This window comes from Cololabis saira, chromosome 18 (genome assembly GCF_033807715.1).
Source record: "Cololabis saira isolate AMF1-May2022 chromosome 18, fColSai1.1, whole genome shotgun sequence".
NCBI classification, from domain to species: Eukaryota; Metazoa; Chordata; class Actinopteri; order Beloniformes; family Belonidae; genus Cololabis; species Cololabis saira.
In genome coordinates, this window is record NC_084604.1 from 24,232,483 (window position 1) to 24,244,633 (window position 12,151).

Consider the following 12,151-nt stretch of genomic DNA (forward strand, 5'->3'; position numbering starts at 1 on the left):
ATGCATGCACAGACACAAAGAAAAAGCTTGCACTTTTGAGGATGAGCATTATTCAACAAATATGTTGGTTAAATACTGGATTCATTTTCCACAAAACAACATCAAGCTAAGAGAATAAGGATTAAACCCTTTACATACCAGCCTAATCTCAGGCATCTGCTCTCAAATGACATGTGCCCCCCTGTACAGGGGGCTCTGTTAGTCTGCTTGTGAAAAAAGCAGGTCCAACCAAACATATCAGCTTTGTTAATTACCTTATGTTATTACTTCTAAATAAACCCTTGATGCATGCCTCAACCTGCAACAAAACCTTTCAGTATGTTATATGTTTCAGGATATATTTTACCAGTGGGTGCACTACAAACTCTCATTGTGCTCAACGTGAGTTTGCAACTCAACCTCCCAGAGAGTCCATTGTCCCAGATAACTGCCCTCTGATCAGCAGCCCAGTCCCAGCTTGTATCACGGTGATGTATGGTGTCTGACAGCTGAGCGGGTGCAGCAGGACTAGGATATAAAGGGCAGGGCAGACACACACAGCTTTGGGAGCTTTCAGAATTCCCAGGATACAGAGAGGTAGATGTGATCGGTCTCCCTGTAAATGGATGTCCAGGCCCTCACACAGTACTTTCCTGCATGCTGTAAAACTTCCCTGGCCTTGTTACAGTCTAGTTGAAACAATGCTGATTGGAACTGGCATTATTGTTTTCCTCTTTTGACAGGTATTGTGTGTCAGCTGGTGAGGTCTTCTGGAGAAATGTCTGCTCTATGCTTGTAATCAAGATTTTATGAAAAAGCTAAACAACACAATTTCTGTGTAGGAGCTTAGCCAAAGGGCAGAAGAAATGACAGAATCTTTGGAACAGCATTTTAAGTGAAATTGAGTCCAGTAAACACCATTTTCTTTCCCTAAAATGGGTACAGTGCTTGTATCATAACAAATGAATGATGATGACATACTTAAATAGCTGTAGACTGCTTTCAACTTACAGGGGTACAGGTTCAGCTCATCAGAGGTGGACAGAGTACTCGACCCCAGTACTTGAGTAAGAGTACAAATACTACAGGTCAAAATTTACTCCGTTACAAGTAAAAGTAGCTCAGTCAAAATAGTACTCGAGTAAGAGTAGAAAAATACTTGCTTTTAAAAGGTACTTAAGTATCCAAAAGTAAATGCTTTTAAATTTACTTTAAGTAAAAGTAAGAGTAAGAGTAAGAGTAAATTTCTTATTTTCCACATCAGTAAATTACTATATTTTTTCTAAATTATTTGTCTCTGTCTTGACTTGTTGCGGCTCTGTCTTGACAAACGCAGGCTACTTTGGCGGTATCGTTTTGAGGAGGCTTGACGTATTTCCGCTTTACGTACATCCCAGTGGAGAGCGTGCACTGTGATAGGTCTCCTCCTTTGACAAAAACAGCTTGTGTCCAATAGGATTTTAGGGAAGAAAAAAAAAGAGCAGACCTGAAAGTAACGAGTACTTTTCAGCCTTCCTAGAAATTTACTCGAGTAAAAGTAAAAATATTTGTCTTGGAAATGTATTCAAGTAAGAGTAATAAGTACCAAAGAAATCTAATACTCAAGTAAAGTACAAATCCTCTGGATATGTACTTAAGTACAGTACTCAAGTAAATTTACTCCGTTACTGTCCACCACTGCAGCTCATCAGATGGGCCTGTATTCATGTGAGCCCATTAGAAAAATATTTTTTGACCAATTGAACCGTAGTTTTGGGGCACATCAGGTGAATGAATCTTGCCAGGTCTCCATGGGTGACTGCAAGTGCATCCTTCAGGTACACATACCCCTCCATGGGAATTGCTAATTTAAAGAAAATCTATCGGTGGAAGGAAGGTTGAGGTAATTTGTTCAAAGGAAAAAGTACACTCTTTTATAGAAATGAGCAAAATGTTATTCCCTGTGGCCATATTGACATAGTAAAAACGACATAAGGCAACAATATACAGTAAAACATGACCATCGGCTGCCTTATCAACCTTTTGATTGGGCGTCTGGTAAATTCATCATCAGACAAAACAATAAGCAGGTACAGCATCTATTCAAAATACATGAATGCTAAATTCATAAATGCTTGAGTTATTTGTGCAAATGTTCCTCAGGGCAATCAGGATAGACATTTTCAGACTTTTTCCCCATTTCACATTAATGACAAGTTTGTACAACAGTTACAACAGTGTGCTCAGTCACACCATCTGGTTGTACTCCGTAAAGATAAATACTTTCAAATTATCAGGTATACTGCAGCTGATTAAATACTTGAGACAAAGATTGTTAAAATAGTAACATTCTGAGTCATTTTTTCTTTTCTCTGAAGCTTTCATTCTCCGTAGAGAAAGTATTTACTCCAGCCTGAATGTCGATGCAGACTGTTTTGATTCACCTAAACAGTCATAAAAAAGAAGTGCTGCATATATATATATATATATATATATATATATATATATATATATATATATATATATATATATATATATATACATATATACATATATTTGATATATGTAAGTATGTACTGTATATTTAAGACCTGGTGTACACATATGTGGACATCGAACGTTTTATTGTCTATGTCATAATATTCCATTTCTTAATGGGGGGCCAACGCATCATGAAAAAAAATGCACCAGCGTTCAGTTAAAGAGAGACGGACATTAAAAGCAGACAAACAAGTAAAGAAGAAGCTGTGTGTTAGAGGACAAGTGAGGAAAGGAAATGGGAGAGGAATTAGGCAACGCAGCAAGAGGAGGGGAAGAGTTGAGGCATGACAAATGCTTGGATGATTTGACACCCAGCAAATCGATCTAAGGCTGAATGCCAAAGACTGAACAGTAGCTCGAGCGCTGCAACCATTCATTCTCAAAGAGCTGGTTGTGTGTGTTGGCAGGTCCCAGATCAGCATCACTGGAGGAGTAAATTACACAAATGGTTCTGTCAAAAAGTGTATCAGACCACTGAGTGTGTGTACAAGCCTATATGAAGTCAGTTTCTATATGCACAGCCCAGTAAATGTGTAATAAATACTGTGGTCCACAGTCCGAATCTCATTATCTAGGGAAAGACAGAGTCTGAATTTACTGAGCAAAATGAGTCCGGAAAATGGAGTCGCTGCCCCAGGCGCTACTGTGGAATTTAAACATTTTGTGTGCAGCGCGACTGAATCAGTCGCGCTGCACAATCTCACAATCATGAAATCAGATTTCAATCATGAAATCATTTTGATGTACTATGAATTGGTTCATGTGAACTGAATATCAACACTGCAAAAAAAATCCCAGTTAGCAATATTTGTACATGGATGAACATTTAAGTACTGTACATATACTGTAGGCCCATTCTGTGTGTGTGTGTGTGTGTGTGTGTGTGTGTGTGTGTGTGTGTGTGTGTGTGTGTGTGTGTGTGTGTGTGTGTGTGTGTGTGTGTTTAATTATTTAAAGCAACACAAAGGATTTGTTTTTCAGCTCCACAGATCCTCCTACAGGTACAGAGGTTGAGTCACTTTTTCAACACTGACTCTTGCACTAAAGCTGGATGAGGGCTTTGACATGATGCAACTCAAGTGATGAATGTTGTAGAGCGACTGGTATGTCTTGTTATGTACATTTAAAATGTCATTTTCAATAAGTGAACAACATAAACAATGTCAAATATGAACTGTATCATTTGTGTACTGGAAATGCAACGTCAAAAAGAAGTGGAAGAGGAGGAACCCCGAAGTGGGAGACACCAAAGATGCATCTGCAAAAACAAACGCGCTGCCTTAAGCCTGAATTATGGTTCTGCGTTAAATCGACGGCGTAACCGTACGGTGTGGGTTGCCGCGTACCCTACGCCGTAGGCTCTGCGTTGGTGTAACGCGGAACCATAAATCAGCCTTTAGCAATTTGTGCCATTCTGTGCGGCGATAAATGAAAAAAGATTAGACAACGTCGTGATTGGACAAGGAATTGGCTGGGCAGATGTGGGAAATGTGGTCTTTTTTTCTGCTATTAAAACATGATTTGTAATGTGAATTTGCAACACTTTAAACTACAAATAATAGTTTTTGATGTGACATCAGAGATTGTGCATGCTCTCTGCGAAAGGATGAGGCAAATCGGGTCGTAGCACTGCTTCAACTGTGCGATTCCTTCACGAGGAGCGACCAGAATTTCAAACACGTTTGATTTTCTTGCGAGCACTTGATTCGTGATCGGGAGCTCGTCGTGAGGTGTTAATCTCTCGTCGTTACCCCACGTATACTGCACAACCAACAATTGGGTCGAAATCCGGCCCGATCCAAAAAATAGTCGCACGAGTGGAAAATCAGTTCAAAACGAGCCGATAATCGCACAGTGTATGCCCGGCTTTAGTTTACCGTAAAAAACTGATTGCAATCCCTTTGTATTTGTTTACTGTTTTCCTGATTGACATCAAGTGGGGTGAACTTTTGCTTATAATTTCACAAACTAGTATGGACATAGATTAGATTAGATTAGATTAGATAAATTTAGATTAGATGATGAATCGATGACCAAAATAATCAGAAGAGGTTTTAATTGTCTTCTAGATGTGTTTATTTGTGTGTTCTTCAAGTGGTAAAATGAATAATTGGAGAAACAGATACATTTGTTATAAAACTATAAGCTACTTTGAATAATCAAACAAACAAACAAAATATGTTAGGTTAAACAATAAACAATAATAAAAGCGGTAATCACTGCATGGTTAAATAACATTTTCAATTCAGATGACTTAAAGGTGACCTATTATGGCATTTAATGTATATTTTAAACAGGCCTTGAATGTCTTAAAAACAATCTAAAGCTTGTTTTTTCTACATAGATCATAAATCCAGCCTGTGGGCCCTGTCACTAGTTTTACCGCTTCTAACCTCTTTTTCTGCGCCTAATTTTTAGGGAAGGGGGGCTTGGTTGTGGGCGTGGTTTCAGCAGCGGAGGCTGAACCTATGGAAATCTGCTCCCGTCGTGACGTCACGACGGGAGCAGATTTTAATCGGCCCAAAAAAAAACACGTGACACTGGGGGACTCTGTCCGGCGGGGGTCAGAGAGCTTGCAGAAATTCATGGTATTTTGTCTCCCCTGTGCTGGCAGGCTGAGGGGAGACCACTTTATATATGTTAAAACAAGAAAAAACGTGTTTTTCATAATAGGTCCCCTTTAAAGAAACAGAGGAAACTTAATTGGTGCATGAACCCAACAAAACAGCGGAACTAGTGTCATGGTGTCTGAGGAGCATCTGCAAGCTTAGTCCAAATATTATCCATCATTGGTGGATGTGGTCGAGGGTTTCACTGCAATAAAGACAAAACTGTGGAAATACTCTTATCCTCAGTGGCAGGGATGTTTTCTTTTTCTTTGCACAATTAAAACATCATGAATGTGAGTTATATAACAAAGTAATGTGTCTTATAATCACTCCTTTAAATGTTAACACAAACAGTAACTAAACAAAACATAAAACATCATATTTGTTTTCATTAGAATGTTGTCATTGTGAGGACTGATGATAACCAACATTAGTATTTATTTAAATGTAAAAACGTGAATAATACTTTTACTGCTGTGATTTACATAAGTAAAGAAACACGTCAGAACATAAAAACCTAACCAAACATGTACAGAATACTGTTATGGAAGATTTTATTTGAAATCAAACATATTTCTAGAAACAAATCTGCTCCATTTTGTTCAGTGTGAAGTCAAGTGAATATTTATTTACATAAAACATTCACAGTGTCAGTTGATCAAAAAGGTGTGGAGAATAAAACAGATATATCTCCTCCAAAATCAATAAATAAATCAATGTAAATTGAAAGAAATTAATAAAGCAATAAAAGTCACAAGTAAATGTTGTGCCACTTAGTAGCTCTTCCATCAACAGGTAAGAAAGATGTGACAGCACGACTTCAGGTTGCTCTACGTTAAAGAAGGAAACATGTAAACATGCTGAAGCACAGTCAGCTTCAGTTTATTGACTTAAAAGCTGTCTTTAGGCTGGCATCCACAATTTCTGATTGCCTTCAGCATCTCAGCAAAGCTCTCATAAAGATTGTGAGAGAATAGAAAGATATTTTAATCAGATTTAAATGATAATCAGCGTTAGACTGGCTTGAAATAAATAAGTAAATAATAAAAAATCAGAACAAAGTATTCACCAGTGTTCACGGTCTACTTACACGGATACATACAGCAGATATGAACATAAACTCATGCGGTTTGAGTTTGAATTTACTTAGAAATGTCATTCTCATAAAAAAAACAAAAAAAAAAAACATTTTAACCGTCAGATGGGAGTGTAAACATGCACGCTCAGTTTTAGGTTGTAGTGATGGCTCCACGTGACTGAAAAAGGCCAGAAAACTTGTATTTATTTTTTTGGTTATAGTCTTTTGTGCCAAAGTTTCACTGCATAGTTTATTTTGAAGCAAATTTGTGATATAAGATAACATAGAAAGTATCCACAAAACCTTTGATGATAGGGGTCCTGTTTCATTTATTCTGTGTATTACTCGCACTGTGCTGTCGGTGGGTGTTCTTCCACCGCTACCCCTTCAGATCTGATGCAAGACATGCAAGCTTCTACTCTTTAAACCTTTTCACGGAATGTAAATGAATGTGATAGCTTATGTATGTAAGTATGCATATGATGAAAATGGAAAATTACAAAGTAACTCCAAGAGTGAAGAGTCAACAGTTGAAATTTTGAAATTTCAAGTACCGTATTTGAATGAATGACGTGTAAAGGGATTAAGTCAGATGCAAGGTGACAATATCAGGATAATTTATAAACGTGTTTTTTAAAACAAAAGAAACAGCAACAAAAAAACAGGCAAAATTAAATTTTCAATAAAACTCAGATATTTATCTTTCTCTATATGAAATCCTCAGCCTGCTGATTCAGGTTTCATTTTTTATTTCTACCCCCTATAATTGACAGCACACTAAATTACTTCTGTAAGTCTTGTTTTAATTAAAAATCCAACTGTGTGGTCAGAAAAACTTTATTTAACCGGGAAGGTTTAATTAACATCAAGGATCTCTTTTTTTAAACAAGAAAATCCTATCTAAGGTGGCGGCAGCATGTAAGTACGAGATTAAACAAACAATTAAAACATGTGCGTCGTGGATAACTTTAAAATAATCTCCAAATCAGGTCTGCAGCCGGTTACAGGGTTACAGGGACCCCAGTTTATGCTCCAGATAACAGTTTTGTAAATTATTCTGCTTTAATGAATGAGAACAACTAGAATAAATGAACTAAGGACTGCAACAAAGTAATAGTGTGTGTGTTTGGGTGGGGGGGAGGGGTGCACCCATGTACAAGTGTTTTCATAAAACACTTTTACAACTGAAAAAGGTAATTATAGATGAAAGTATCCTGGCTTTGAAGTCTCTTTTTGCCTGCAGTAACTGTGAGTAGAAAGGAAAAAAGGCTCCCCTGGAAAAGTGGGAGTGACTTACAGTTCAGGGATATTTTCCACAACAGACAATACCCTTTAAAGGCTGCTCACCAGATGTGCCCACAGCATCATTCTAACTAAAACACAGTCTTGTTTACTTGAGCCAACTATGATCCGTGCACAACCTTGGAAAATGTGAAGATAAACTGCAAGGCCTGAACGTCACTGATGCAGACTTCCAGGCAGGGAAGTGCACGGTCATAAAGCCACCGAGGGTAATGCATATCAGGGCTGCTAACGAACGCTCGGCCATAGCGCTTGACCCAAGAAATACGTCATTGCAATGCTATCCGTCTCTCTTTTCTATCAGATGACTTGCTGTCTTGCAGCTTCTGCTGTAATCAAAAACAGGCACATTCCAGTAAGAATGAAGCTCTTCCAGCTTTCAGGAATGCAGCAGCAGCACCGAGCTGCGACAGGCAGCTCATGGTGAAGTCTTATTTTCCACAGCCTTCAGACACAACTGAATCTTTACACCACACTGTTTTCTCTGCACTGAATCCATATTAATCACTATGCACTGTAATTTAACTAAAATAACATTTCCTACTAACTTTATAAATGTGACACGTATAAACATGTAGGATAAATTCACCACTGAGAACACTGTGACCTAATTCCATCAGTGGCTGTTCACAAGTGGGTTATAATACCTGAAAGACTAAAGATCCCTTTGCTGTTTTCCTTGCTCTGGATTTCCTGTGAGTGCCCTACTTCGATGTTACTGTAGGTAATTGTCATTAGTGTCCTTTTCTTTGTAACCGATTATGCGTGTTCAACAACAGACTCCACGGTGGCGGATAGAGCTGCAGCCTTGGGCCAGCGAGAATCAGTCCCTGGAGGATGAAGCTAAAAGGTTCCTCAGATACATCACCACCCCACAAGTGAGTCATTGTCTTAACTCTCTCATGTGACACTGATGAAGCCTTATAGTCGATACGCATAGCCTTGTACCGTATTTTGGAGGGGAGATTACCTCTTAGCTTGACTGTCGATAGTAGATATTAAAATATCTACCATGGTTAGAAAACACCTAAATGCTGATGTTATGTAGAAATGACCTATAGTTCCAGATGTCAAATGCAGTCAACATACTTTACTGATGGTGGCTGAGTGTTACAGACATCCATGCACTGCAGGGCACTGCATTCCCCAGACACCAAGCAAGAGCAACGAATCAACTAACCACAGGCTGTATAAAAAGAATTGGATAAACCCCCGTGACTTCCAGTTAATCCAAATGTGGGGAAATGGGTGGAACGAGCCAACTTGGATGCCACCTGGAACGTGCCAACCAAAGACTGTAACCATTGCTAGTCAGACCATTCATGATGTCACCCATTGGCCTTTTGAAGCCTCTTTTTCTTCATGATGCGCCGTACCAGAGGGCGGAACAACCAGCCCCAGGAAGCCGACTGGAACTTGCCCATCTCATGTCAATCAAAATTAGCTGTGGCTACCAGCTCCTTCAGCCAATCCATGCCGGAGGGGCTACAGAGCTGGCTCCAAACGTTTGCAGTGACATGCTGTCTCAGGTGTCTTTTTGGTGGCAAAATCAGAAATGACCACTAACCTTCACTGCATGATGATATTGGCTTAGCTGACTGCTAAACCCCTATTCATTTTTCCCCCCGCATACAGCTAACTTACTCAGTCTTCTGGTCCCTGGAGCTTTGTCAGGGGTGGGTCCCAGTCGAGGTCCGAGCAAAGTGGGTCAATCTGAAAGGGTGCAGGGCACCTTGGCTTGGCTTTAAGAGCCAGCTGGTCCAACTGCTGCAAGGACAAGAGGTGGTCGATGAAGGAACTAATGTAAACATGCATTCTTTATCCAGAGATAATAATGGGGTGTAATCTAAAAATGCCTTTTGACTGGATTGGGTGGGGTTTCCCAGTCAGGCCTGCAGGGACTACAAACACTCAGCAACAGTTGCAGGCTCATTAGTGGGACTAAACAATGTTCTGGATACTTCACGCTTCTATTCTATATCTTTATCATTTGCAGTTACATGAATAATTCATTTTATTTGAAGGGTAATTTAACTTGTAAAGTAGAGAAAAATAAGTGAGTCTTTTTCACTTCAGTTCAAACTTAAAGGGGACCTATTATGAAACACATGTTTTCTCTTGCTTTAACATATATAAAGTGGTCTCCCCTCAGCCTGCCAACTCAGAGAAGGAGGAAAGCAACCAAATTCTGCAGTTTCTGTACAGCCGCACGGATGAGCCGTCCAGTGTGATGTGACTTCTACGAGCCGTTCGGATTCCGATTTACATAGGTTGGCCTCCGATGCGTGAAACCACGCCCACAACTAAGTCTGCCGGCCGGAGCTTCCGCCATTTTTTCGTAGCGGTGTATCGCGTCATTCAGGCAGCCAATCAGCACAGTGCCTCATTATCATAGCCCCGCCCACTCAGAATCCCGCATAGATAATGAGGTTAGAGAATGGGAAGATAAAGACATGGCTTAGAGACTGAATTTCTAATTTATTTAGCAAAAACAATCAAAAGCTTGTTTTTAAGACATTCAAGGCCTGTTTAAAATAGGTATTAGATGCCATAATAGGTCCCCTTTAACATGGAGAAAACACAAAAATCGTGTAAAACGTGAAGAATTAAAAAATTGAACATCTAAACATCTTTCAAACAAATAATAACGATTTACCATACTGCAACACAACATTCAAACCTAGTTACGTATTTACTGTAAACTTTTGTACATTTTTAACCACACCTAGTATATTTACAGTGCTCCTTAGATTAGTATTCTTTTGATAAGTGTCTGATCTCACAGTCCGATTCATACTCAACCAATGAAATGCTAAGAATCAATTAAGATATTCTGTATCATTTCAAATACTAAGGGACTGACAAATCTTGAATAAATGTTTTTGAGACACGAGTTTTGTTTCTGTCATTTAAAATATAGTGAGATGTTTTTTTCCCGACCCGACTGAAGTCAGAACACAGTACCCCGCTCACAAATGACTGAGCGTCCCTTTATGTCTTCCACAAAAACAGAGATGCAGCTCATATTGAATTAGTGCTGGGATATTTGTGTAGCCACTTTTGGGTGTTGTTGTGTGTGTGGAAGAAAAGGACAAGGACAAGAGCAGAGCGGAAGATATTGTATGAGTGTGTGTTAGTGGGAAGCTGTGAAAGGGAACTGTCCATCACTGACGGTGACAGGCGAGGGTGGAAGGAGTTGGTGTGGGGAATCGCAGCATCTTCAGCTGTAATGCTGACTGACACAGTGCCTGGTAGAACTGGAGATGGCCTGAGACACAACTGCCCAATCAGGAGCAGTCAGTGGAAGTTTTCCATACAAAACATTTTTGAACAGCATAAACGGAAAAACAAAAACAAAAAAACATAAAATTCCTGTTTTCTTGTAAAACTATAAGTGGTTACTGTTCAATTTGTTGTAATGCAGCTCAATGAACACATTTGTGATATATCAGGTTTCTGTTTAACATATCTCAGCAGTCAACAGATCAATGCATGTCACAGCACACTGTGCATTGTGTACTAATGAATGTACTCAGCTTGAGTGCATAAGATAATGACAGGCATAATGGTGCATGTTTTAAATGCAAATGCTTCGCCGCATGTATAGTTCGGTACTTTTGCTCCTTGCATTAAAGAAACAATGGGGGAGTTGTATTCTTGGTCAAATGATGACTCTGCACATGGTTGAACTGGTTCCAGCCTGCCTGTGATGTCACTGAACCATCCGATCGGAGCAACACATTTCTTTCATGGAACCATTTCTTTCATGGAACCATGCTGGCATTCTGTGCCCGTACTTTATTTTGAAAAGCATGAATCATCCATCCATCCATTTTCTATACCTACTTTATCCTTTGCAGCGTCACGGGGTCCATTACAGGTGAGAGAAGCATGAATCATTCTGTTCTTATTAGTGCACCACAATAGCAGCGGTGCATTTATTGGGCGGTGAATTTATCCCCTTAATGATGATAAAATGGAGACAAAAATTAAACATGATGAAAAAAAGAGGAAATAATGTAAGTGGAAAATACTGTGTCACTGCACAGCTCCACATCTCTTACTTGTGAGATGCCTGTCACCATCTGTTGAGAACTGCATGTGATCACCGATGCCCTAGAAAAAACTTGCTGTTTTGGTGTCAAACCCAGTTGTGCTAAACTAAGTCTTCAAAGAGGAATGGTCTCTAGAGCCTTACGGAGTGTGTAGAAAGGGAGGTAATTTCTTCAGGTACAAGAAAAGGTGATCTCTATTTGCACCTGATAGGTTTTAATTACCTGCAGTGACCAGGCAGTGTTTAGACTGACAGTCCCCTGCCATCTTGAGAAGGATCCTTGGCTAAGAAAAAGGAGCAAGAAGATCTAACAGCCAACATTCATCAATCTAATATGACAGGACAGGACAATGGACTTGTTCAGAAAACCTAAAGCGCTACATTTGATCATCGTCTGCCAGCTCCAATGTAAACATTTGTTCATTAAGCATGAAACACAACAATCAAAATCTGTTTTTTTAGAGCTTATGCAACTGCATAAGTACTGACAATTGAAATTCATCAAATGAGCACTTGGGGCTCACTGCAAAAGTGAGTCAGTCTCCAGCAACTCCAGATCATAGCACCGCCCCCACAGGTTTGCAGGCTGATGGGATCACTTCATCTACC

At 39.5% G+C, this 12,151-nt stretch overlaps 1 protein-coding gene across 2 annotated transcripts in view; it reads left to right on the plus strand.

The window, feature by feature from the left end:
• The window catches only part of mettl24 (methyltransferase like 24), a 49,770-nt gene that overhangs the window by 17,440 nt on the left and 20,179 nt on the right, over positions 1 to 12,151 (plus strand). For both annotated transcript variants that reach the window (XM_061747042.1, XM_061747043.1), the window contains exon 2: positions 8,268 to 8,366. In XM_061747042.1, the coding sequence (XP_061603026.1) occupies positions 8,268 to 8,366 (99 nt within the window). The remainder of the gene's footprint in view (positions 1 to 8,267; positions 8,367 to 12,151) is intronic.